This window comes from Aptenodytes patagonicus, chromosome 17 (genome assembly GCF_965638725.1).
Source record: "Aptenodytes patagonicus chromosome 17, bAptPat1.pri.cur, whole genome shotgun sequence".
Taxonomy (NCBI): Eukaryota; Metazoa; Chordata; class Aves; order Sphenisciformes; family Spheniscidae; genus Aptenodytes; species Aptenodytes patagonicus.
The window spans coordinates 11,928,609-11,950,592 of record NC_134965.1 but is presented as its reverse complement, the minus strand read 5'-3'; the positions used below and the strand labels follow the sequence as shown (position 1 = coordinate 11,950,592).

The 21,984-nt window shown below is 48.7% G+C and overlaps 1 protein-coding gene across 12 annotated transcripts in view; it reads left to right on the top strand.

The window, feature by feature from the left end:
- Positions 1-15,443, top strand: part of MSI2 (musashi RNA binding protein 2) — a 266,353-nt gene extending 250,910 nt beyond the window's left edge. For 3 of the 12 annotated variants that reach the window (XM_076354540.1, XM_076354537.1, XM_076354535.1), the window contains 3 exons: positions 6,321-6,475; positions 8,267-8,344; positions 10,655-10,726. In XM_076354540.1, the coding sequence (XP_076210655.1) occupies positions 6,321-6,475; positions 8,267-8,308 (197 nt within the window). In that variant the 3' untranslated portion in view covers positions 8,309-8,344; positions 10,655-10,726. Of the gene's footprint in view, positions 1-6,266; positions 6,476-8,266; positions 8,345-10,654 lie in introns of those variants that run through there. The other 9 variants (XM_076354538.1, XM_076354532.1, XM_076354530.1 and 6 more) reach the window with 6 other exon arrangements.
- Positions 15,444-21,984: the final 6,541 nt, after the last annotated feature.

Sequence of the window (21,984 nt, the reverse complement as noted above, 5' to 3'; positions counted from 1 at the left end):
GGCTGTTTATGGTAGATGAGAGAGTCATCCAGAAATTAGAGCGCTGGATCAACAAGTTGTCGAGAAGCCTGTTTGTACAGAAAGCCAGCCCGGGGCCGGTGGGACAAGGCAGGAGCGAGGAGGACCTTGGAGGAAAGAAGTGCCGGAGATGACCAGCACTGGGTGTGAAAAACACTCTGTGTGAGAATAAAAGCGGATTTCCGACGAGAAGGAGCTGCTTTAGAAGAAGTTGAGAGTACAGAGGGAGGGCAGTCCCTTTCTGGGCAGAGCACTCGGCTGCTCTTCCCCAGCCACTCGTGCCGGTGGCCGTGCAGTGCGAGCCCCGGCTGCCCGCCTGCACCCTGCCTCTGTCCCGGTGGCCTCTTCCATTTGCTCCACTTGAAAAAAATAAACCGATAACCTGATGCATAAAGCGTGCATGTTCACAGGGGAATATTCCATTGGTTTCTTTTTCTTTTTACATGTCGCTCTGTTCCCCATGTGGCGTTAGATAACAGGATCTGCTTTCTGGGGAGCACCTCCATCAAAAGGCAGCCTGTCGGTGGCTGGATTCTGCCTCCAGCCGTGCCAGAAGTAACTGCAGAGCCGCTCGCCCACGTGAATTGTTGCCCAGGGATAAGGGGCCCTCTCTGGGAGGTGCAGGCGGCGATCGAGTGTCGTTAGACAGGTCTCCGGGAGCGTTGGTTTAGTACTGACCGACGCACACTTTGGGCCAAGCACATGCAGCCACGGGGTCCCAGCTTTACCCGCAGACGTGCCTCTGGGGGGTGCAGGCGGGGGAACCTGGGCGCCTGCAGATGGGGAGAAGCTTGGGCGGCTCCAGTCGTTTCCGTTCTGCTCTCAGCTTCTCTCTCGAGTGCAAAATGTATTTCTGGCTGTGATAACGGGGCACTATATCTCATCCTGAAGTATCCTGCCTCTTCTCAAAGAGGAAATCCAGTAAATCATGTGGTGGTTTCTTTCAAACTTGAGGTTTTTCTTGCCTGTGCACCGTGGCTGGGAAGGCAGCCACAAGTTTCTCTAACCGTGTTTTGCACCGTCCTTCACCTTTCTTTTTTTTTTTTACTTTTGAAATATTCTTATTTGTTATGTGTTTAAAAAAAAGCAAAACCACAGTAGTTAACGGTGAAGAGACTGCTGTACGAGCCAGTCCTCCCCCTGCAATGGTGTTTAAGTCTTTGGGTTTTGGTGCTGTAGGAGAGGGAGAAGCGTTGTCACCGAAGGCTCCATGTCGGCTGTGTGCGGGGGACAACGATCCCCATGCAGTGCCCGTCTTACACCTCTGTACGTATTTCCCCTGGTTTGTTTCCTTTGAAATACAACATACTTTAGTGGTGCTTAAAAGTGTTGCTTTGTCATCACATCTAATTTACTAGGCCCTAAGGGACTGATCATCAGCCTGGTACCATGCAGGTTCTCCTTGTAGGACAGTAATGTCAAAATCCTTACATTTCTTCTCCCTTTTCTCTTCCTTCTCCACTTTCCCTTCATCATTCATGGCTGAATTGAGTTTATTTGGGTGGGATTTCAGCATCCGACTTGTTGTGCTTTACCCAGCTGCCCTCCCCACGCCCCCAGCGAGGCGTTCGGATCCTCATTAGTGTAATATGCCGTTTGCTAAGGCAAATGTCATAACGAATCCTGACTTAGAAATTTCTCAAGAGTTCATCGAAAGAGAGTTTATCTTTCAGTGGTGACCTTTCTTGTTGAAGGCGGATTAATGTATGAGCAGGATCTGTGTTAACATGGCAGTTTGCAGGAGAAGGCACTTGATAAGCGAGCTCCAGCCAGCTCCGTCCCTGCTCCCAGCAGAGCATTTCGAAGCACCGAGCCTCCTGCCTCTGCGTGAACCTGGGCATGTCAGGCTCCAGCTCTCGGCTCCTTGGCATAAATCACTTGTTGTCTGAACGTTGCATTGAGAAGCATCTTACACGCATGTTAAATGTGGATAAAGATGGCTCTGCTAAAGGACGCCAAGATGAGTTAGTAATAAAATAGCCTTGCCCGTTGAAGCACTGTCTTGAGGTTATGGATGCATTTTAAAATTCTCTCCATATTTATTTTAGCAGAAAGACTTTCAGTAGATTCTCCTTTGAGGGCACTGAGCTCGGGCAGAGGAGAGGGCGCAGCTCACTGGCTCGGAGCCTTTTCCATAAGAAAATACCACAGCATATTCAAAGTGAAGCAAACACTGCATTAAACTTCCGTGTTCCCATCACTGCCATATCTCTTGGCTGCCACCTCTTGATCTCCACAGACATAGGAAGGAGCTCCTGTAAGCCAGAGAATGGGGCATAGTTGGGGCTGAAGAAGATAAAAGTTGGTTAGTTGTGACTTACAGACACATCTAATCTTTTCCACATTTCTCCTGACCTTGATCTATCACAGGGCTTCCTGGTGACACTTGGGATTGTAAATTATGTGCAGAGGAAACCCTTGAGTCGGAGGCACTTGGCCGCAGTCTCAAAGCTGTGAAAACGTCTGGTGCAGGATGGTCTCCTGTGCAACTGGTTGGTAAATTGGACCTGAACCTTTCGGAGCATGTTGGAAATAAGCACTTTGACTACCAGGACTTCCTGAGTGCTGGCAGTCCTTGGAACGGGAGGAGATGGCCCTGCCAACCCCCAGGCAATGCTGAATCGGTCAGCCAGGTCCTCCTGGCAAATCAAAGTCAGGAGATACTTGGTCAGCTCGGCTGGGACCAGGCAACAGGTCGGGCTTTGCTCCTGGTCTCCACTGACTGGCATCAAGACATGGTTAGTGGTTCCCTCCCCTCTCCTGGGACAGCATAATCCCCTGCCGGTTTTTCAGCAACGTGCTTCCGAACTTCCACCCTTAATTATTTCCCATTCTGACCGCAGGATGTCGGTGGCTGGGGGAAAGTCTCAGATTCCTTCCAGCCTGCAAGGCATTAATCTTAGTGCTCTGTGATTCCTGCAGCTCACAGCAGCCGTGGACAGCTTCTGCTTCCTCCAGTGACTGAGCTGACAGTGGGAACTTTGTCATAAAGATACATGTCTCCAAGGAGTCTTAATTTTTCTTTGAGGACTGAAACAGTATCCAGAGTCTGGAGGATTTTGGGGGTTTTCTTTCTACTTCATTTTAATCTCAGATTATTCCAGGTATTTGTTTCCGGGTATTTCTTACCAGAACGCATCACATTTTGCATGTTGGGAAAGTCATTCAAGGTCCCTCTGCTGTTGTTTCAAAGCGATGGTAACAGTGCCTCTGGCTCCAGGTGAGCTTATGTGCAGCTATTGTAGGACGACAAATATTTAGCAACTCACCATGGCTGAGTGAATTGTTAAAATACGGCTTTCTGAGGAGTGCTTAGCCTCCTAGTAATTATGAGAGCTTTTCTCTTTCATTTATTGGGTCTGGAGCAAAGCGTCATCTCTGTAAAAGCTTCCAGCCCTTTCTGTACAGTTTTCCAGGCAGCTGTTCAGCAGGCGGTGCGGAGCGGTGCCGGGGCATCCCCAGCCTCCGCGCAGCAGTTCCCGGGCGATGGAGCGGTGGGCATGCTTTTGGCATGCCCGTTTTTCCGCAGGCACTCCTGTGAGCAGTGTGGAGTATTCAACTGATGTTCAGGGGGTAGAAAATTACCTTTTCCTTACATTACATACCCGCAATCAGAAGGACATTTGAATAACCAGTTGCCAGCTCTTTCTGCATGTATGAAAGCCGGTGTTTCCAGTCTTCTTAGAGATGTAAATGACAGTGGCCGGGGTGGGATGTTTAGGGGGACAGAGCGTCTCTCCACGGCTCCTCGGTCTCCGTTTGCTGTTCTCTTTGCAAGGTTTCAGGACACGGCAAAGCACGTCCCCTTGTCACCTGTGCACGGTTCTGTGGTTGCGGGTTAATGATGCAGAACTCCCTCCAGATGCCACGGTGTCTGTCTGTCCGTCCTGTTAGCCGCGGCATCACCACGGCTCATCAGCACGTGGCATCTGCTGCTCCTCCCCGCGGTGGATGCAGTGATGGGTGGCTCTGGGCATCGTGTGGGCAGTTGCTTGGGGCCGAGGCTAGTCCCTGCTCCTGGCCCTGAGGTGGTGGCGGTGCGATGGGCTTTCCTGGCGCTGCCACGGGGGTTCGCAGGAGTATTTTACTAACAGGATCCCCCTTGCCTTGCTGCGTCCCTCTGCCCTGCTCCTGCCTTTGCTCAGACAGGCCAACTGGGTTTTCTGTGTGACTTGGCAGTAAAACTCACATCCATTTTATTGAACCAGAAGGAAGAAAAGGGGAAAAAAGTGCTAGCTTATACTAATAAAGGGCTTTTGAACATCTCAGCTGGATATTTTTCTTCATGAGTGAGAAGGCCAAATGTTATCCTGACATTTAATCTTTAATAACAAAAAAAGGCGCTTTGTTTGCCAGTGAATTCCAAAATCTGTTTACTCATTCATGCCTTATTTCTTTTAACTTGCTAGCTCAGATGTCATACTTACTTTCCCCTGCTACCAGTTCAGAGCTGCATTAAATCATTTATTTTGTAAAATTTACTTTCCTGTCACTGCAGAGCCGACAGCTGCCGGGTTGACTTTTTTTAACTAGTTAATTAACTCATTGGAAAAATGGGGACCCCTTGGGAGGGCGGTGCAGGGGGAAGGGGCCAGGGCAAGAGAGGTGGTGGCCCAGCAGCGAACCCAGGCTGAGCCCACCGCAGCCCACGTAAGGTGCTGCCGAAGCCTTCCCTTGGGCTGCCCTTGTCGGGAGAGCGGGGCTTTCTCCCGGGCTGGTTTCCATCCCCAGTAAAACCCTGCAGTCGGTCAGCGCGGCTCTGACCTGCGGGCTAGCGGCAGAGGGTTATTGCAGGCTATCAAACTTTATAAACCCTTTTTAGTGCTTAATGAAGATACGCGGGACATTGCAGCCAGAGGAAAAGGCTGAAGAAATCTTGGCGCAGCCTCGAATGTGGAGGTGATGGGATCTGCCACGGGTCGGGTGCCTGGTTGTACCTGCAGAGCCCGGCTGGGGCTCCCGGCTGGGTGCCTCCCAGGGAAGGCCGCGGTGTTCGTCACCGCCGCTGGACTTGTCCCGTCCCCAGGCGTGTTTGCAACAGCGTGCTCAGCCTGAGTAAGCGGGAGGCCCAAGGCCAGCCGTTAGCCATTTGCAGTGTGTGTCTCGGCGCTGCCGGTACCTGCACGCGGCGGGGATGCGGTGAGACACTAGTTGGGCATCACGGTGTGGGCAGGCAAGTCTCCGTGTGCTCCCGAAGGACCTTGGAAGTACCACTCAGGTGTAGCTCCAGCTTCCCGCAAGCCATTTCCATCTAGCTCCTCCTAGTCTGCTAACTTTTCTTTTGCATTGAAACCTCTTACTCATAAATTTTACATCCAAGAGCAACTGTGAGAAATGCCAGAAGCCTGATCATCTAACATGCTTTAATGTCTAAATTTATTCTTTAGTACCATTCTTATTTACATTGTTTTTCTGTCTCAAAAAAAATATAAAGGAAGGAAAAAAATAAAATTTTCTTTTACTTCCACATTAGGAGGTGAGTTGTCATACACCCTCTGGAATTCTTTTTTGCTTTTGATCTTTATTTATTTGTTTAATTTTGGTTGATGTCCCAAGCATGGTTTTGGAGACGAAGGTAGGTCTTCGCTCTCCAAATCAAAAGGAAAAAAAATAAATAAAACAACACTCTCCTTGGTCATATTAAAAAAAAAAAATTCCAAACTGTTCCATTCCATACCATTTAAAGAAAAAAAAAATCAACTATTGAACTATTTCTACAGCTTACTGATTTAAAAGGGCGGGTTTTTTTCAAAAGTATCGAATGGATCCAAAAACGATTTTACTAGACGCGATTGAAGTTATTTGCTGTCAACATTTTAATATCAATATTACCACAATGTGTAGTCTCAAACTAGTTCCTTTGTAGTTTGCATGGGATGTGAATGCTGTCTCGGCGTGCCCAGACCTAGAGAACTTGTTACTACTGCATGAGCATCAAGTCAGATGTTGAAAAATATCTATTATATTTTGTGATAATTTGGTGAAAATGAGCACCTCCAGTCTCTGGTTGCAGTAGTGTGTTGAATGATTGTTCTTTTTTTTTTATATATATCCATATCTATATTTTTGGAGCTCTAAGCTTCGTAGTAGTACGGGCTGACTCTTATCCAGTACTTGCTCTCCTATCGCATGGCCTTGGTTAAGTGTTAGAAGTTGGGCCTAGGCTGTTTATTCTGGTGTTTGGCTTTGTAATAACGGTGCATGCCCGGCGTCTGGCCTCATACCCAGCTTTATTCTCTGCACACCAGTCTTGAATAGCTACAGTGCTCAACCGAATTTTGGCGCACCCGCTTCCCCGGCAGGCTCCAACCCAGCCCGACCCGGAGGCTTCCCCGGGGCCAACAGCCCAGGGCCCGTCGCGGACCTCTACGGCACGGCCAGCCAGGACTCCGGCGTGGGTAACTACATAAGCGCCGCCAGCCCGCAGCCGGGCTCCGGCTTCGGCCATGGGATCGCCGTAAGTACCGCGTGCGCCGGCGCCAGAGCCGCTGCCCCTGTTTCTCGGTGGGGGGGTGGGGGGGTGGGTGTTCATTGTTTAATGACATCGGGGGGTGCGGTATGTTGGGTTTTTTGCTAATTATGACCTGACGGCGAGCGTAGCGCCTTGCTGCCGTAGCCTGCTAGAGCTGTGCCCAAACCCGCTGGAGCTGCCAACGGGCTGCCCGGCGTGCCGCTCCGGGTACCAGCTCGGCTGGAAACGCTTGTCTGGTGCCTTCTGCAGTCCAGACTTGACACACTTCAGAAGGAGATACTTAATAATTATGGGCTTTAAAGTTTCTGCTTACGGGCTTTATATCAGCCCAACCAACCGTCCCGGCTGATGCGCCCTTTTGCAGACAATGCAGCAGCCCCTGCTCCCGCCTAAACGAGGAAAAAGCGGCTCATTAATTCAGCTGGCGGGACCCCAGAGTTGCCCACAGCCGCCCCGGTGAGGGGACGGCCATCCCACCGCTGGCCACAGGGCTGTCCCCCTCCCCACCGCCCATCCCTGTAACTGCGGCATCCCTGTGGACCGGGGGTGGACACTGGCATTTGCTGACCCCCCTGGGCCACTTCCAGCTGGGTACGACATCACTAACAGTCCTTAAAATCTGCAGGTTACAAGTAAGTCGCTTCTGGTTTGTTGTCAAGTCATTGGAAAAGTAATTCTTTAATGCCGCGTGGGTCTGCAATCTCACTAATTACGGGCAACGGCGATTTGCTTAACAAAGCTGCATGCTGTTTTTCAGATCGCACTGTTTTACCTGTGTGTGTTAGCATGAATGTGGTTGGACCTCTTTGGTGGCTGTCAGTCTCCCAAACAGAAAAACTGCAACTGAAGTTGTTTCCCTTTTTTTAGTAAAACAGTTTGATTTTTTTTTTTCCTCTTGTATGGTAAACACGTCAGAGTACAGAGGGCTCCCCCAGGATCCCTCAAACTGAGCGGAGAATTTCACTCTTTGACCAAATTGGATGACTGGGGGGAGCGGGAGCGTAGTGCAGACAAAGTTCCTGAAACTGTGTTATTTTTATTGCATAATCAACCAGTACCCAAAAAGACAAAAAAAAAAACCCTGCTGCCTCCGTTTGTGCCCTCGTGCTCAATTCCTGTCCTGGTCCTGCCCCTCCCGTGGTCACGCCAGGGACTTGACAATCCCTTCGGATCAATTCTGGTACCAAACACGGAATGTTATTGCTCTGCTAAGAGCTACATCAATTTAAACTGCCATCTCTCACCACTTACAACACCTCTTATTTCCATTTTTCACCTAAAGAAAAAGGCCTGTTTGTTCTTGAAAACTTGGGCACTTTGGCCTCAGCAACATCCCGATTTTTCAAGTAACAGGATACGAGGTACACGCCGGGGTATCCGGATTTGTCTGCACTCACGCTTCTCCAAAGAACGATTTTGTATTTGACTTGCAGATTGGCAGCCTCTTAATTTCCCCAATAACTGCAAAGAATCCCGTAGCCTTTTTTACATATATATTTATTTAACACCGTCCATTTACTAACCCTGGTTTAAAAATAGAGAAGGGTAAACCCAAAGCTTATTTTTGCAACTGGGGGAATGAGAAGATTATGGTCTTGGAAAGGTAACTGTAGGGTTCAGCACACCGAGTCATTGGTGACCAGAGCAGCTCTCAGAAATACCTATTCATGCTGGCAACACAGTCTTTCAAGTCCTTTGATAATTTCTTGCCAAAATTAATAATCATCTGTTCCCATGTATAGAGCACTGATGAACTTAACAATTGTACAATTTTAGGGACCTTTGATTGCAACGGCTTTTACAAATGGATACCATTGAAACGTTACACATGGTTGGTTGCCATCTCACTTGGAGGTATTACAGTATATACCATTTGTACTTTGTGCTAAACTACCATCTCCCCTATATTTACTTTAAGTGAACAATTTTTCATCTTCATTTTGTCTTTCCTTGGCCTTTAATCATTCTTTTCTGTGATTTACGTTATTCAAATCAATCTCACGGGTTGGAAACTGGAAGGCAGATCGGGAGCTAAACCCCCAAAAAGTCATGTTTTCATATTCATGACACTTCGTGCAATAATTTGGAGAGTCAAAAACCCCGCAGAAAACCCAGCGATCCCAGAACCCTGTGGGGAAACGACCGAGGGCCAGCTGACAGCATCCCGATGGGGGTTATAGATCCGCCGCCAGTGCACTGGTCTAAAAATAGACGAGCCCCACTGCTTTATTACAGAGAAGCCATCATTCTTAATTAAGTGCTGTACCAAATATTACAGCTAAAAGATAACATTGTAACTAGTAACCATAGAGCAATTATCAAGATTAAAAAAAAATTAAACCTAAGCAAATTAAATTAAAGACATTACCTGAGTAATGCATCCTTGGATCGCTGCCAGTTTCCTACCCTTTGAACTAAGCTCAAGTTAATTAAATGTTTAAATTTTTTTATTTTATTTTTTTTGGCCTTTGGCATATTCACCTTTGCAAACAAATATTCTTACACCGAGAATAGAGTAGATTAGAAAAGTAAGTCAATGAAAAACAGATGTTGCCCCCATTAAATGGCACAGGCTTACCTCTAGAGCTCTTAGTCCATGCAGAGAAATGTAATGGATGTGACAGGCTTTATTTCTCTGCCTTTTGCCCAGCACTACCTGATCAATGTCACATGTTTTATGTTCAAAATCGATGTATGAAATTAGAATTATAGTTAGTCAAGGGACTGGGAACTGTGGAAAACGTTTGGAGGCTTTAAATTATATAAAAATGGATTTTTACCTAAATACTAGTGGATAAAGGGGTTTTCTATTTACCCTTCATCTACCCTCATACACCCAAGATTACCTGAAATTGTTCCGTCAATTGATTTGCTCCACCAAGTAGTATTTTTTATGGAAAAGAAAAAAGTGGCATAAGCACTCTTGCTTTAATCCCAGTTATTATTTGCACGTATCAGTGTACGTTCACAGATCAATTTGTCAGAATCCTTCATGTTTTCTGGGCCGTCAGCCTTTGTACTAACGAGGTGGTACACAACGCCGGCTGGAGACCTAAGCAGAACATCATAATTCACGCTAATAACGCTGCAATGAAGGCAGCGTTCATCAGATTAATGTACTGTAATCATTTTACGCTTACCACAACACATCAAACTGTAACCATCATTTACTGGCCAGTATTAAAACTCAAACCATTAATGACTTAAAAACAGAAAGTGCTTTTAATGTTGCTCATTACTAATTAAAATAGATTTTGAGAGGAGGAAATGAGCCTTATTATTAATTCCTCAAGGACCACTGAGTTTGAAATTTTTATTGCGGTGGCGCATCCCGAGGCGTCTGGTCCCTCGCCCGCCCCGGCTGCCCCCGCTCCCTGGGGCAGGATGCGGCCGTAGAGGATGAATTCGGCTGAGCTGCGGGTCCCCGGGGCAGGGACCGGCCGTTCCCGCAGACCTGCGGGGTGCTGGTGGGACCTCACCCTGGGCACAGCCATTTGGGGATGGGTTTTGGAGGTCACCCCCAAAAGTCTGTGACCAGGGTGCATTCCTTGCTGCAGCCAGCCCTGCGAGCGGCTGCCTGCGGAACCAGTCCCCTAATACTTATTTCCATCTCAACATTAAGCACCGGCAGGAACAGAGCATTAGAAGCTGAAGCCTCCGTTATAAAATAAATCATCACCACTGCGGTGTGCCCATGTAAAAGTTGTTACCTTTCAAGTACTTTAGAAAAAATTCATTTTACCGAAGGCTTGTAAATTCCTGGCGTAGCAGATGCCTGAGGAACAGTTTTTGTCCTTCCGATCTATCAAGTTGCATTTTATCGTTCCTAAACCAGACTAGCACACAGCTAACCCCAGCCTGCCTGGGAAGGTGCTGCCTGCCTGAAGTCCAGGCTTAGCTGGCAGGCTGCTTTCCACGGGGATGGAGCTGGAAAGTGAGAGCAGTAAATGCGTTAAATACACTCTCCCACGGCAGCAGTCCCGGGAACGCCTCTGCATTTCAGCCGGGTCGCTCCGGATTCACCCTTGGTGTGGATCAGAGCACGCTGCGGCTTTGCAAAGCGTTTTGCAAACACTTGGGGGGGGGGTTTGTTAAAAATCCCGGTTGACCTCAATTAACTCTCGCTCTCCTCCGTGTCCTGTTTCTGCCGCCTCCTCCCTGCAGAGTCTCTCTGGATGTCCGGGCAAGACGGGGCGAAGTTTCTGAACGGGCCCATGTTTGGGTGATCTCATCAGACTTTGAGCACTACATCATCACCGATAACGCAAACAAACTGGAGGTGGCACTCGACGGACTTAGGTTGTTTAAAATCTCTCTCATCATCTCATGAATCTGCTGTACTATAAAAACAACAGCTTTTAAAAGTATGTATATAAAATCCATTTCTTGTTCGTTTTATTTTCTTGATGGGTTCCCCCCCCCCCCTTTTTAAACCTCTCCAAACCACATTTTTTCGTAGCATTTTGACATAGTCTTGTAGCCACGTAGTTCTAATTCTTTGTGTATCTAGCAAGAGCCTAACCATAGTGTAACTGTTTATATTAAGGGGTTTCTTTCGTTTTTCTTTCCCCCTCTCCCCTCCTTCTCCCTTCTGTTTTACGTAGTCGTTGTTGCTTAAAGGATGCTGAGATGGTGACAGGAGTCTCAGCCGCTGGTACCGGCTCTGCAGCCGCCGAGGGTGGCGGGGGGAGCAGAGCCGGCGGCGGGCACGGTTTCAGGGTGGCCTTGCAGGGCGCGGGGGGCGCGGGTGAGCAGCAGGTTCTCTAGCCCTTCTTTTCGTTTGTGGCGTCTTCGTTAACCTAATTCTATCTATTTTCGGCAATAAGGCAAGGACTACAAACTTTTTGTGCGTCCTTTTTCTATAAGTGCTTTTTTTTGTTGAAAGAGGTGATATAAGGTTTTTTGAAATTGTGAATTCTGAAAAAAAAAAAAATACTGTAAATACAATTGATTAACTACATATAAACTATTAAGAAAGAGAAATACAAACCTATTTTTGTGATGGAGTCAGCCTAAGGCAGTTTCTCTATGAAAATGGAAGAAAAAAAAAAAGAAAGTTTTCGACTTTTCGACCAACTGCCGGAGCTGGCCCGCGGGAGTTAGGTGATGCACACACTGTTCAGCTTGCTCCGTAGGCGTGGTAGACCTTCCAGCTCTCCTAGCGTCATACCAGCATCTTCGCTATCAGACGTGCACAGCTTACAAAGGAACAGTCTAGTGGTATTTTTTTAATTTAAAAACCTGCTTTTCCCAAGACTGAAAAAGAAGCTACGATTTTCCTATTTAACGCATTTACGGTTCAAAGCACACCTTTATTTTTTTTTTAGTCGTTGTTTTAAACTAGATCAACTTGCTGTCCAGTCATTTCAGCTGCTCTGGGCACCCTGCGCAGCCCGGGCGGAGGCGAGGACCCTCCTCCGCGCTCGCCTGCCGCAGGCGGAGCGGCTTTAAAGCTTGCATGGTTACCTTTTTTATCCATTACTTTCTGTGTTAACAAATTAGGAAAGCAACTTTGGTTTGGTTTTTTTTTTTTGGGAATACCTCAGTGCTACAAGTTTCACCCTAGAAGCAACGGAAGATTTTAATTTATTGTAGTTGTAAACAGAATTTAAAAAAAAAAATAAAGTATAAAACATCATTGCACTGTGACTGGTAGGGGAAAAACTGACAGTTTCCTATTTGCACATGTTTAATATTTGGCTGTTATATATATGGTCCTCTGTTGGGGGAGGAAACTTATGAAGGATATTTTTTAATTTAATTTTTTTAATATTGGTAAATAGGCCTGCAACAGCAAACTAGAAGTACAACATGGTAGGTGGCATTAAGAACATACTGTAGTGTGGATATATTTCTTCTTTTTTTAACGTAATATTGACAAGTTTTATTAATATTTTTTTAAATTGTTACGTTTATAAATTTGGTACTTTAGGTACAGCCAGTATAAGACACTGAATGCGACATTTGTTAAAAAGAGCTGCTGCACTCCTATTTTTGTAAATTTTACTAACAAGTAGACTAATGTAGACATTCAATAGACAAGGTAGAGCAAGGCATCTTTAACAAAAACAAGGCACCATACTGCTAACCGAAAGGAGAAAACCTTGTTTTTCTTGTTTTTAAAAAAGAATCATGCTTTTTATGTAATATTTTAGGTTTTTTTCTTATTTCAGAACAACCAGGTTTAAGCAAAATGCTGGACGCTTTTTAAATATTGAGACTTGATCAAGTAATAAATAAAACAATTCTTTAAAAAATAAAAACGAAAAAAAACAACAAACCAAATTCCCTGAAATTCAATGTACCGTCAGGGAATTTTTTATTGATATTTTGTCAATGTTGATGATGTACTGTACTACCAGTTGGTTTTCCTCTCCATTCCCTGTCACCTCATAGAATATTCTTTGTTGATCATTGTTGTATGTTAATAGTGTATAAAATGGCTATCTTGTAAGAGTGCTGTCCTGATGCTAGTGTAGTGAATTTTTCCCCCCCTCTTTCTCTCTTCCTCTTCTAGTACATATTGGTAGGTGTATCGTAATTAAGGTTAAAAATTTAGATGTAGTTATTCAGATTTAGGACCAGTAAGGATAGAACTTTCTCTTATTTAAGAAAAAAAATGCTAATAATTTTGGGAAGGTTTTCCTTTTTTTTTTTTTTCTTCTTTCCTCTTTTCTTTGGGTTTTTTTTTTTCTCTTGTTTTTTTTTTTCTTTTGCTGATCTGATGCGGTTTCAACTAACCAAAGGTCTCACAATGTTAAAAATGCTGGCAAACTCCTAAGGCATTTGTAGATCCCCACCCTTGACTTTGAAAAGGGGATGTGCCATACTACCTTAAATGCTAATGCTAGATATGCAAAACTGGATTTTTTTAATTTATTTTTTAAAAGAGGGAGGCACGGTATATTAAAACGATTTTACTAAGAGAAAAAAAAAATATTTTTTTAAGAATGCTCAGAAGAAATTGCTAATCTGTGTGAATATGTTTTAGATGTTTATATACCTTTTGAGAAGTCCCAGTGGCCCATAGCACAAATGTCGTGGAATCCGATATGTTTTGATGTGGCTACCTAGACTAAGGTTCACGTTAGTCCCCCACTCATCTAGAAGTCCATTTCGAAGGGTTGTTTTTTTTTTTCTTTGTTGTTTGTTTGGGGGTTTTTTGTAAATTTTTCAGCACAAAGGTTCAGCTCCACCTTTGTTTTAGTCAAGCACAGCGAGTGAAGGATCGTTCTGAGGGATATTGCCCTTTTCTTTCCAAATATCTCATACGGACCCGCAACCCCCGGAGTGACCAAAAAGAGAGAGATTTCCATCCAGTTGTGCGAAATGGGCACCCAAAGCGCCTCCCCAGCGCGGGCAGCGGCGCAGGCAAGGTTCATCCCCTGCCCGGAGCACCTGGCACCACGCCGACCGTGCCGAGGGACGGGCTGTATCCCAAACACGAGGGACGTTTTGAGAGGAGTTGTAGCAAGCCACAAGAGCTCGGGTGCCCTCCCCCCTTCAAAATAAAAAAGTCATTTGTGATTGGCTTGATTAAAATGAAGCCTGATCTGTCCTTTTTTTTTGTTTGTTTATTTCTTATACTTCATAAATGTTCATTTTAAGTTGAATTTGTAGCTTGGACTTTAAGGTAGCATGGCTCTCTTTGCTGTAAGTTTATTTTTTTTTTCCATTGTACAGCAGCGTACCGCTGGTGAATGTTACACATCTTGCTAGGCTAGTTAAACCATTGGGTAATTGTTGGTAATAACGACCTGAAAGGTGTTCGGATTTCTTTTCTTCCCTGAAGCCCAGGATGCTGTTTTCATCTGTAGTGTGAATGAGGGCTAGCGACTCCAGCCACAGTTACCTTCCTGTTTCGTTTCTGCCATTCACTCAATGCAACATAATCAATAATAAAGCAATATAGTTTACTACATTTTTACTGAAGGCCAGCCATGGTTATGTATGATATTGCATATGAAACTGTTTACAAAAAAAAAAAAAAAAAACACAACACTAACTCATAGCTGTCTTTTATGCTATGGAAATGTCTTTTGGGTGGAATTTTCTGAATTATTTTTTTTAGTGGTTTGGTTTGTTTTTTTAAGCGAAATAGTTCGAACAGAAAACTGAAGTTAGTGTTAAGGTGAAGAGACAGGATGCATCGAAGACACACCGGCAGATCCCGGTCTGCGCACAGACACTGTAGAGTTTCATACGTACAGAATCCAAGTCAAACCCATTGCCGTGTGCGAACACTACGTGAGGAGATTCTGTAAGCTAAGCAATACTTTAATACTGTAATAAAAATTACCAAAAAAAAAAAAAAAAAAAAAGTAGTTTGAGAAAGTAAATCCTCATGATCGGTTCTCGGTTCCCAAACAGTCCGACTGTGTTGTCTCGAGAGAGCTCCGTGTCCGAGCAGGGTGAAGCCCCGGCAGCCTGGGGGGAAGCAGGACTCGCCCGTGCGCCCGGCTCTCTGTTCTGTACATACTCGTAACACCACGCGTGGGCTCGTGTGTCGCGTCGACCGTCGTAGGTAGCAAATCCCGTCATTCTCTGTTGTACGAGGTCTGAACTCCATCAGTACTAGGATGCAAGTCTAAGCATTTCAGGTGGTCATAAATGTACCTAAATAAACTATGGCACAGTGGCAGGCCTAGCCCTTCCTTTTATACTTTAGTATGAACTGATGAGAACTTTGGTAGTGACTTTTTTTTTATATATATACATATATATATGTATCTATATATATCAAGCATCTTTCAGGTCTCTGTGTATGGCTTTCTAAAGCCCTGTTGTAAAATACTATGTGGATGGGGGTCTCTCACATCACAGATGTGGAAAGTATAATTTTATATTTGTATTTTCAAATAAATAAGTTTGTGAAAGGTTTCCATCCTCTACTGTGGTCCAGAAATCAATGTGTTTGTCTGACGAAAAAATACAATAAACTGTTTTGAACAGATCCATGGAGTCCCTTTCATTTGGGGGGGGGGGGTGTGAAATGTTTATTCCTGCGGGGGGGAGGCCAGTGTGCAGCCCCGTCACCCCTCCTGCTCCTGCATGGGGGGCTGGCCCTGTCCCCATCCCCCTGCGCAGTGCTCCAAGTCTAGTCCCTCGTGCTGTGCACCACCAGGCACCTTTTTGGCATCACATCCCTGCCCCAGGGACCGTGTCCTTCCCTGGAGAAGGTCCAAATTAAGGGGGACATGGCAGCATTGCTGTACTGCTGCTGCCGATGCTGCCAGACCCCCGCAGACACATCAAATTGTCGTAAAAATAACCCGGCACAGGAAGCATTAGGTAAAGGACATCAGTGACAAGCGTCACCATTTTTAACGGCTTTCCCTCAACCCCACGTTCCTAACACGTGTCCAAGTGGTGCTCTGCAAGCCCTGACGGAGGGGAAGAGCTTTACTCTGTGGCTTAGAAATATTTCTATCTAGGCATCTATCAGTGTATCTATTTATCACTCTCAGTGTGTCTTACAGAGATACCTGGGGAAAAAAAAAAGTCCTACCTGCTTTGTCCTTGCTTTCCCTTTGGGGGACGGGCTTACCTTGCCTTGGAGGGGAGGGAGCGGCTGGCTGGGGGACACGGAGCAGCGTATCCTCGGAGGGGGAAAAAAAAACAAACATCAAATTTCCCGTAAAGAGCAGCAAACCCATCTGTGTGCGCCCCAGAGCAGCCTTCGGGGGGGGGGGGGGCGGCTGCAGGAGGAGGAGGGAGATGAGTCCGGGCAGTTTGCGTTGGTTTGCTCTACAGACCCGGTTTTAGGCTGTGCCAGTTGGCAAGACGCCACGATGAAGGGCAGGAGGGCTTCCCCAGCCTGGTTCATCCCCGTCCCTCCCTAGATTTAAGGTTTCTGAGCAACTTTTACGACCTGGGAAGGCTGGACCCAGCCAACCCCAGGCTGCCCAGCTCGGGGCCCTGCCGAGAGGGGAGAGCAAAAACCACGCGTGGGAGAGAAGGAAAAACAGCCCCAACCTCCCCGTCCCGGGCTGAGCTCCAGCCCCCTGTGACAAAAGGCAGCCGAGCCGGGATCTGAGCTCGTCCTCTCCGTGGCGGCACTAATCCCGTTCCCAGGAAGGGCGGCGGGTGGCAATGTGTTCCCAATCCAGTCGGATAAATTCCTTGGCCCCGCGCACACGCTCGCTGTTTATTTTTCTCATTAGGAACGACACGCATTGTCTGGCTTCGCACCCTCTTCGCAGCTCACATATTTCACCAGAGGATGTTTTACTTCGGCACTTGAGTGGAGCGGAGCCAACTTCCCCCCTCCTCCTTTATGTCTTAAATATTCATGTTATTTTGCCCGGAACGACGCAAGTTCCCACAGGCGGGGGGGGCACGGCCAGGAGGTCAGGGTGCAGGTTTGGGCTGGGATGGAGGGGGACGGTGCAGCCCCACCGGCATCCACAAACCTCTCCGCCCCGGCAGCCCCCGCCACAGGCATCGCCTCCGGGTCCGGCCCCGCTGCGGGGTCCCGGGGGGGGGGCGGCAGTGTGGGGGCTCAGCTGGGATGGTGCCGGTGAAGGTCAGCGCGCGGCAGGACACAGGACAGGCTCCTCTCTGGAAAGCAGTCAACACATCAAGCCCTTAATGGGATTGATGATTAGTGGAGCACCGAGGGGAAAATTAGATTAGAAAAACAAATGAAAATAATTTCGGAAGTCGTGGTTATTCGGGGTGGAAGGAGCTTCCACTGCGAGGGCTGCAGGAAACGATTTGACTGCAATCCAGAAGAAAAGGAGCGCAGGTCTGGAGTACATTAGTGTGGTGGGAGGCCGGGAATAGCAGCCACTTAACCCTGTCATTCAGCAAACATTAGTGAATTATGAGTGTATTATATGTTGGGTTATGTGTTTTGTGAAAAGCCCGGAGGCCTGCTATATCTGCACTAAAATGTTAGCGGGGGTCTGTGTCAAAATGTAAATTTTTATACCGACTCCAGAATAAAAATAAGATTTTGTGTTCGCCTCCCAGCTACTGAAATCAAATTGCAGCCAAAATCAGAGTTGTAAAATAAGCAAAAATTTCCCTTCCCTGTCAAATTAGTGCCCCGATAAAGAAAACAAGGGATATAAATGTGATTTACTTCCTTTCCCTCCTGTCATAAACATTTATGACCGAGACCTAACGATGGATTTCAGGAGGCAGCCGGGCTCTTTGGGGTTTCGCAGTGTAACCCACGCGGCGGGCGTTGGAAAGCCAAGCCCAGGGGAGCCCACGCTGCGGCACCCACGAGGGGCAGGCGAGCCCCTGCATCCCTGCACCCCCGTCCCCATCCTGTGCGCCTGCCCCAGGCCCCCCCCAGCCCTGCACCACAGGGGGTACGTGATACCCCACTGCAGAGGAGGCTGTCCCAGCTGTCCAGGGGACACGGGCAATATTTCCCGGGTTTATTAACCTGCGGCGCAGACACAAGCACCCTCCACCATTTTGGCAGAGCCGTATACCCCCCCAATCGGGCATCTCGAGGCTGCAGTTCGGCAGCAGAAACCAAGCCAGCATTTATTAATTATGAGCTTAAGCACTTCCTTTCATGGCTATTTACAAGGGCCTCCTCATTATTAATAAAGAATAATAAAATAGAGGATTTTTAAAGCACATTTGTTCCGCAGGGTACTGCTCCCCGCAGCGGGCATGAGCTCGGATACCACCCGGCATGCGGCCTGAGAGCACCGAGCGCTGAAACCCTGATTACAATGACAATCCCACCCCAAAAATCCCCTTATACCATTCTGCATGCAACTGTTTTAAATATCGTAAGACATGAACAATGACAGCAGGCTCTACATTTCAAGGGTGCCTGGCTACGGTTTTCAGTTGGTCGTGAGGTGATGTCAGCTCCTGTGTATAGAGAGATACTTGTAATTCATTAGCTATTTGCAAAGGGCACCAATACTTGACTTCATTTCTGAATCTGTCGAAGGCTGATTTCCCTGCTATTTACCTCCATGGCAGCGGCTGTAATTAGCGGCGGCGCAGGCTCCCACGGGCCAGGCTGGCGTCTGCCGCTCGCATCCGCCGCTCGGTAATTTCTTGTCTGCCGGGCGAACAAAGAAAATTAAAGTTTCTTTTTGGTGTGAGTGGAAGAGCCCGGTCCTTGAAGCCGCTTTATCCCGGGGTGGCAGTGAGCCCAGGTCACCAAACCCTGCACCCAGCTTGACCTTAACATCAATAACTAAAAACACAGCGGGGCTGGTGATGCGCGGGCGCGTTCCCGTCCACTGCTGCATTTTCTGCAGGAGCAGCCAGCGCGGCCCCGCAGCCGCAGCCCCTGGGGACCAGCCGAGGTCCCGGTGCGGTGACGGTGTCCAGCCCGTGCCCCGCTGCTGCTGCTGGGTGCTAATTGCCATGACATATTGAGTGGCACTCGCCTGGGGAGCGGGCGAGAGGAGCCCGCGCACCGCTCCCGCTCGCTGATAATTACTGATTAAAAACTAGTTAAAAAGGCAATGAAGACTGAAACATGCATTAACCGGATGACCCCCATCTCGAGCCAGCCGTGGAGAGACAGGCGCGATTATGAAATCATCACTTGCAGCATCTCCAAACACCAACAGCAGCTTGAATTTCCCCAGGATTTACGGTGCCACCAGGAGGCTCGGGTGCACCGTGGCTCTCCCACCCACCGTGCTCAGCCGCGCCGGGGCAGCGCGGTAGGAACCAGGGCCACAGAGCCAGGGAGTCCATCTGCTTTTAACCTGTGCAATTAAACCCTTCGCTTCGTTGTTTTCGAAACAGGCAAGGGCACGGTGAGCGGTATTAATCATTCACCTGGGCAGGAGCAGGCTGCTCGCCCCGCTGCCTGCACCCGGGGGGGGTGCGCTCGTTACAGCTCAGGGTTTCACCGCTGCCCCCCCTGCCCCAAGCCAGCGTGCCTGTGTGGGTACCGCCGGCTGATTCGGGGTGATTATCCCCCCGCAGCCACCTCGGGGCACGTCGGGGCCTTGCTTCCTACCAGCGTTCAGTCTTTTATTTCCCACTAATTTGAAGCACAGCAGTGACCGAGACCTAAAGAGCTCTCACATGGCAAGCATGCAATCGGATGAAGTTTAAATAAACCCGGGGGGGTGCACGGCCAAAGGAGGGCTCTGGTCCTCGCTGCCTCCTCGACGCTTCGGAGGATGCGCACGTGGTCCTGGAAATCCCAGTGCCCCTGGCAGCGCTGCCCGGGCTCCCTCCTCCCGTCCCGGCCGTGCCCCAGGGCAGGGAGGGAGGCGAAGCCCTGTAATGACAAACCAACTCGACTGTGCACTTCAACGGGTAATAACAGCTTCGTCCCCAGCTCCAGGCTGCCATGAAACCAAGGCAGCGTTGGCCAGGGATTCAGGAGGACAAGCAAGGTGGGAAGGGCGCTGCCGCCTGCCCGCTGATGGAAAAATAAAGAGAGAGAGGCAGTTGCCGCTATTTCTTACACTGTAATTTAAAAAAGTCTACCACGTTGTTTGGCAAATTGGACAAAACGAGCCTCCTTTCTTCTCCGGCTCATCCATGCGCACCCGTGCGCAGCGGCCGTGCCAGCCGCCCTGGTGCAGGGACCAGCTGTGGGGAAGAGTTGTTCCTGCAGCAAACAGAGAACGTGGCAGGGGGGTGAAGGGAGGGAGACCCCCCCCCAGAGTCCCTTCGCTCAGAGGTGAAACTCTGTTCTGCTCGGGAAACGGCACCGGGAGCTGCCCCTTACCGGGTCCTGCTTTTTCCAAAAAGAGTCTGAATTAAAATCGTTTTTCCTTCCCGGTTACTGCACTTCACTCGCAGCTCCTGACAGCTTTGAAAATGGGCCCAGTTGAACTCATCATTTCGTATTGATTTGGGGTTTTTCTTCCCTGCCCTGACAGCTTTGCACCGAGGGTGTTTCCAAGTGTTGCTGCGAGAAAGGCCACACTTACCCTGCGAAGCCCTGCGGCAGGCTGCTCCGGAGCCCTCCCTCCTCCCCATCGTTCCCAGGTGTCCCAGGAGCCGTGGCAGTGGGACCAGGGGGGGCTTAACCTACACCTCAGGTCCACCAGCCTTAATTCCTCCTGCAGCAACTCAGCCTGCACGCCCGCCTCGCCGGGGCTGCATCAGAGGGATGCTCCTCCCCAGGCTCCCCCCACTTCTTTGCACCCGACTTTTTCAAGCCCACTTGTCACAAAAGCAAAAGTTTTCTGCTTGTATGTGTTTAAGCAGCTGTCTGTTTGTCCATGCCTTGGAGCAAGCAAGTTTGAATCAAAAATATTTAGCGTGCGTCACAGGCTGGCTCGCCCACCTCCCTCCAGAGCCAGGGTACCAGGACACCCCAGCCCCATCTTGCAGAGGTGCCCGTTGCACAGCCGGCCCCAGCGCTTCCCCCACACCCGTCCCTCCAGCGTGGCACGGGCTGTCCCCCCGGCCCAGCTTGGGTACCGGTACCGGTGCCCCTTCCCCTGCCCTAAAGCCCCATGCTGACCCTGCAGCCCCCTTCACAGCCAGGCTGTGTCACCTCTTGCATCTAAAGAGCACCTAGCAATTGTGGGCACTGATGCAACGTAAACATCAGCAAGAATAATAAGCACGAGGAAGTATGTACTTTTGCCTTTTTAAAGCCTGCGGTGCATTTGAGCCACTAATAAAACTGCTTAGGATTTATACAGGGCTTTGCATCTTCAAAGCAAGGCAGTATTTTGCTCCTCCTCAGCCCCTTTCATCCAAAAATCCAAAGCACTTCCTACCATTCTTTCACCACCTTTTGATGGGTGTGGAATTCCTCTCTTTTATCTTGAAAGAACCAACCTGAACGGGGCTGCGGGCTCCAAACGCTCCCAACCGCCCGCGGTGGAGCCAGAGCCACATCCCTGTCCCCTGTCCCTCTCTGCCCCGACAGTGGCTGGGTAACACAGCACCCATTCGAAGGATGCCTGAGCCGAGATGCTAAAGGGAGGTGAGCACCCTGGAGGGATGCAGCACCCAGGGCCGGGCTCAGCATCACTGCCTGGGCACCGGGCTTGAGCCGCTGGCGACCCCCCCGCAGCACCGTGGGGCTCAGGGCATGGGCGGCCGCTGGGGCATTAATAACCCGGCGCTGACAGCACACGCCGGACCGAAGGACACGCGGCCGAGCTGTCAATATTGATAGTCGTGACACTGTGTAAATGCAACCTCTCCGCTTTATGCAGCGCTGGCCCTATCGATCCGCGTGTGCAGCAGCACCGGGAACATCCCAGGAGCGCGGACATTAGTAGGTCAGACAGAGGAAGGTCACCGATACAGCCCAGCCCCGGCAAGAACCGAGAACCGTAACCCTTTGCTGCACCGGCAGCCTGGAGCCCAACCGAGGGTCCTCCTGGCAGCTCACGGTGAAAAGCCTGCTCTGCACGGCCTCCTGTGCATTGCAGTTTGCATCAATCAAAATAAAACTAGGTCCCAAATGCAGCCCGTAGCGAATGCGGAGATGAAGGTATTCCACCCCAAGCCTTCGGAGACGGTGATGAACAATGCTCTGCCATTAGCAATCAGCATATCGGCGCAGCATCGCGGCCCGC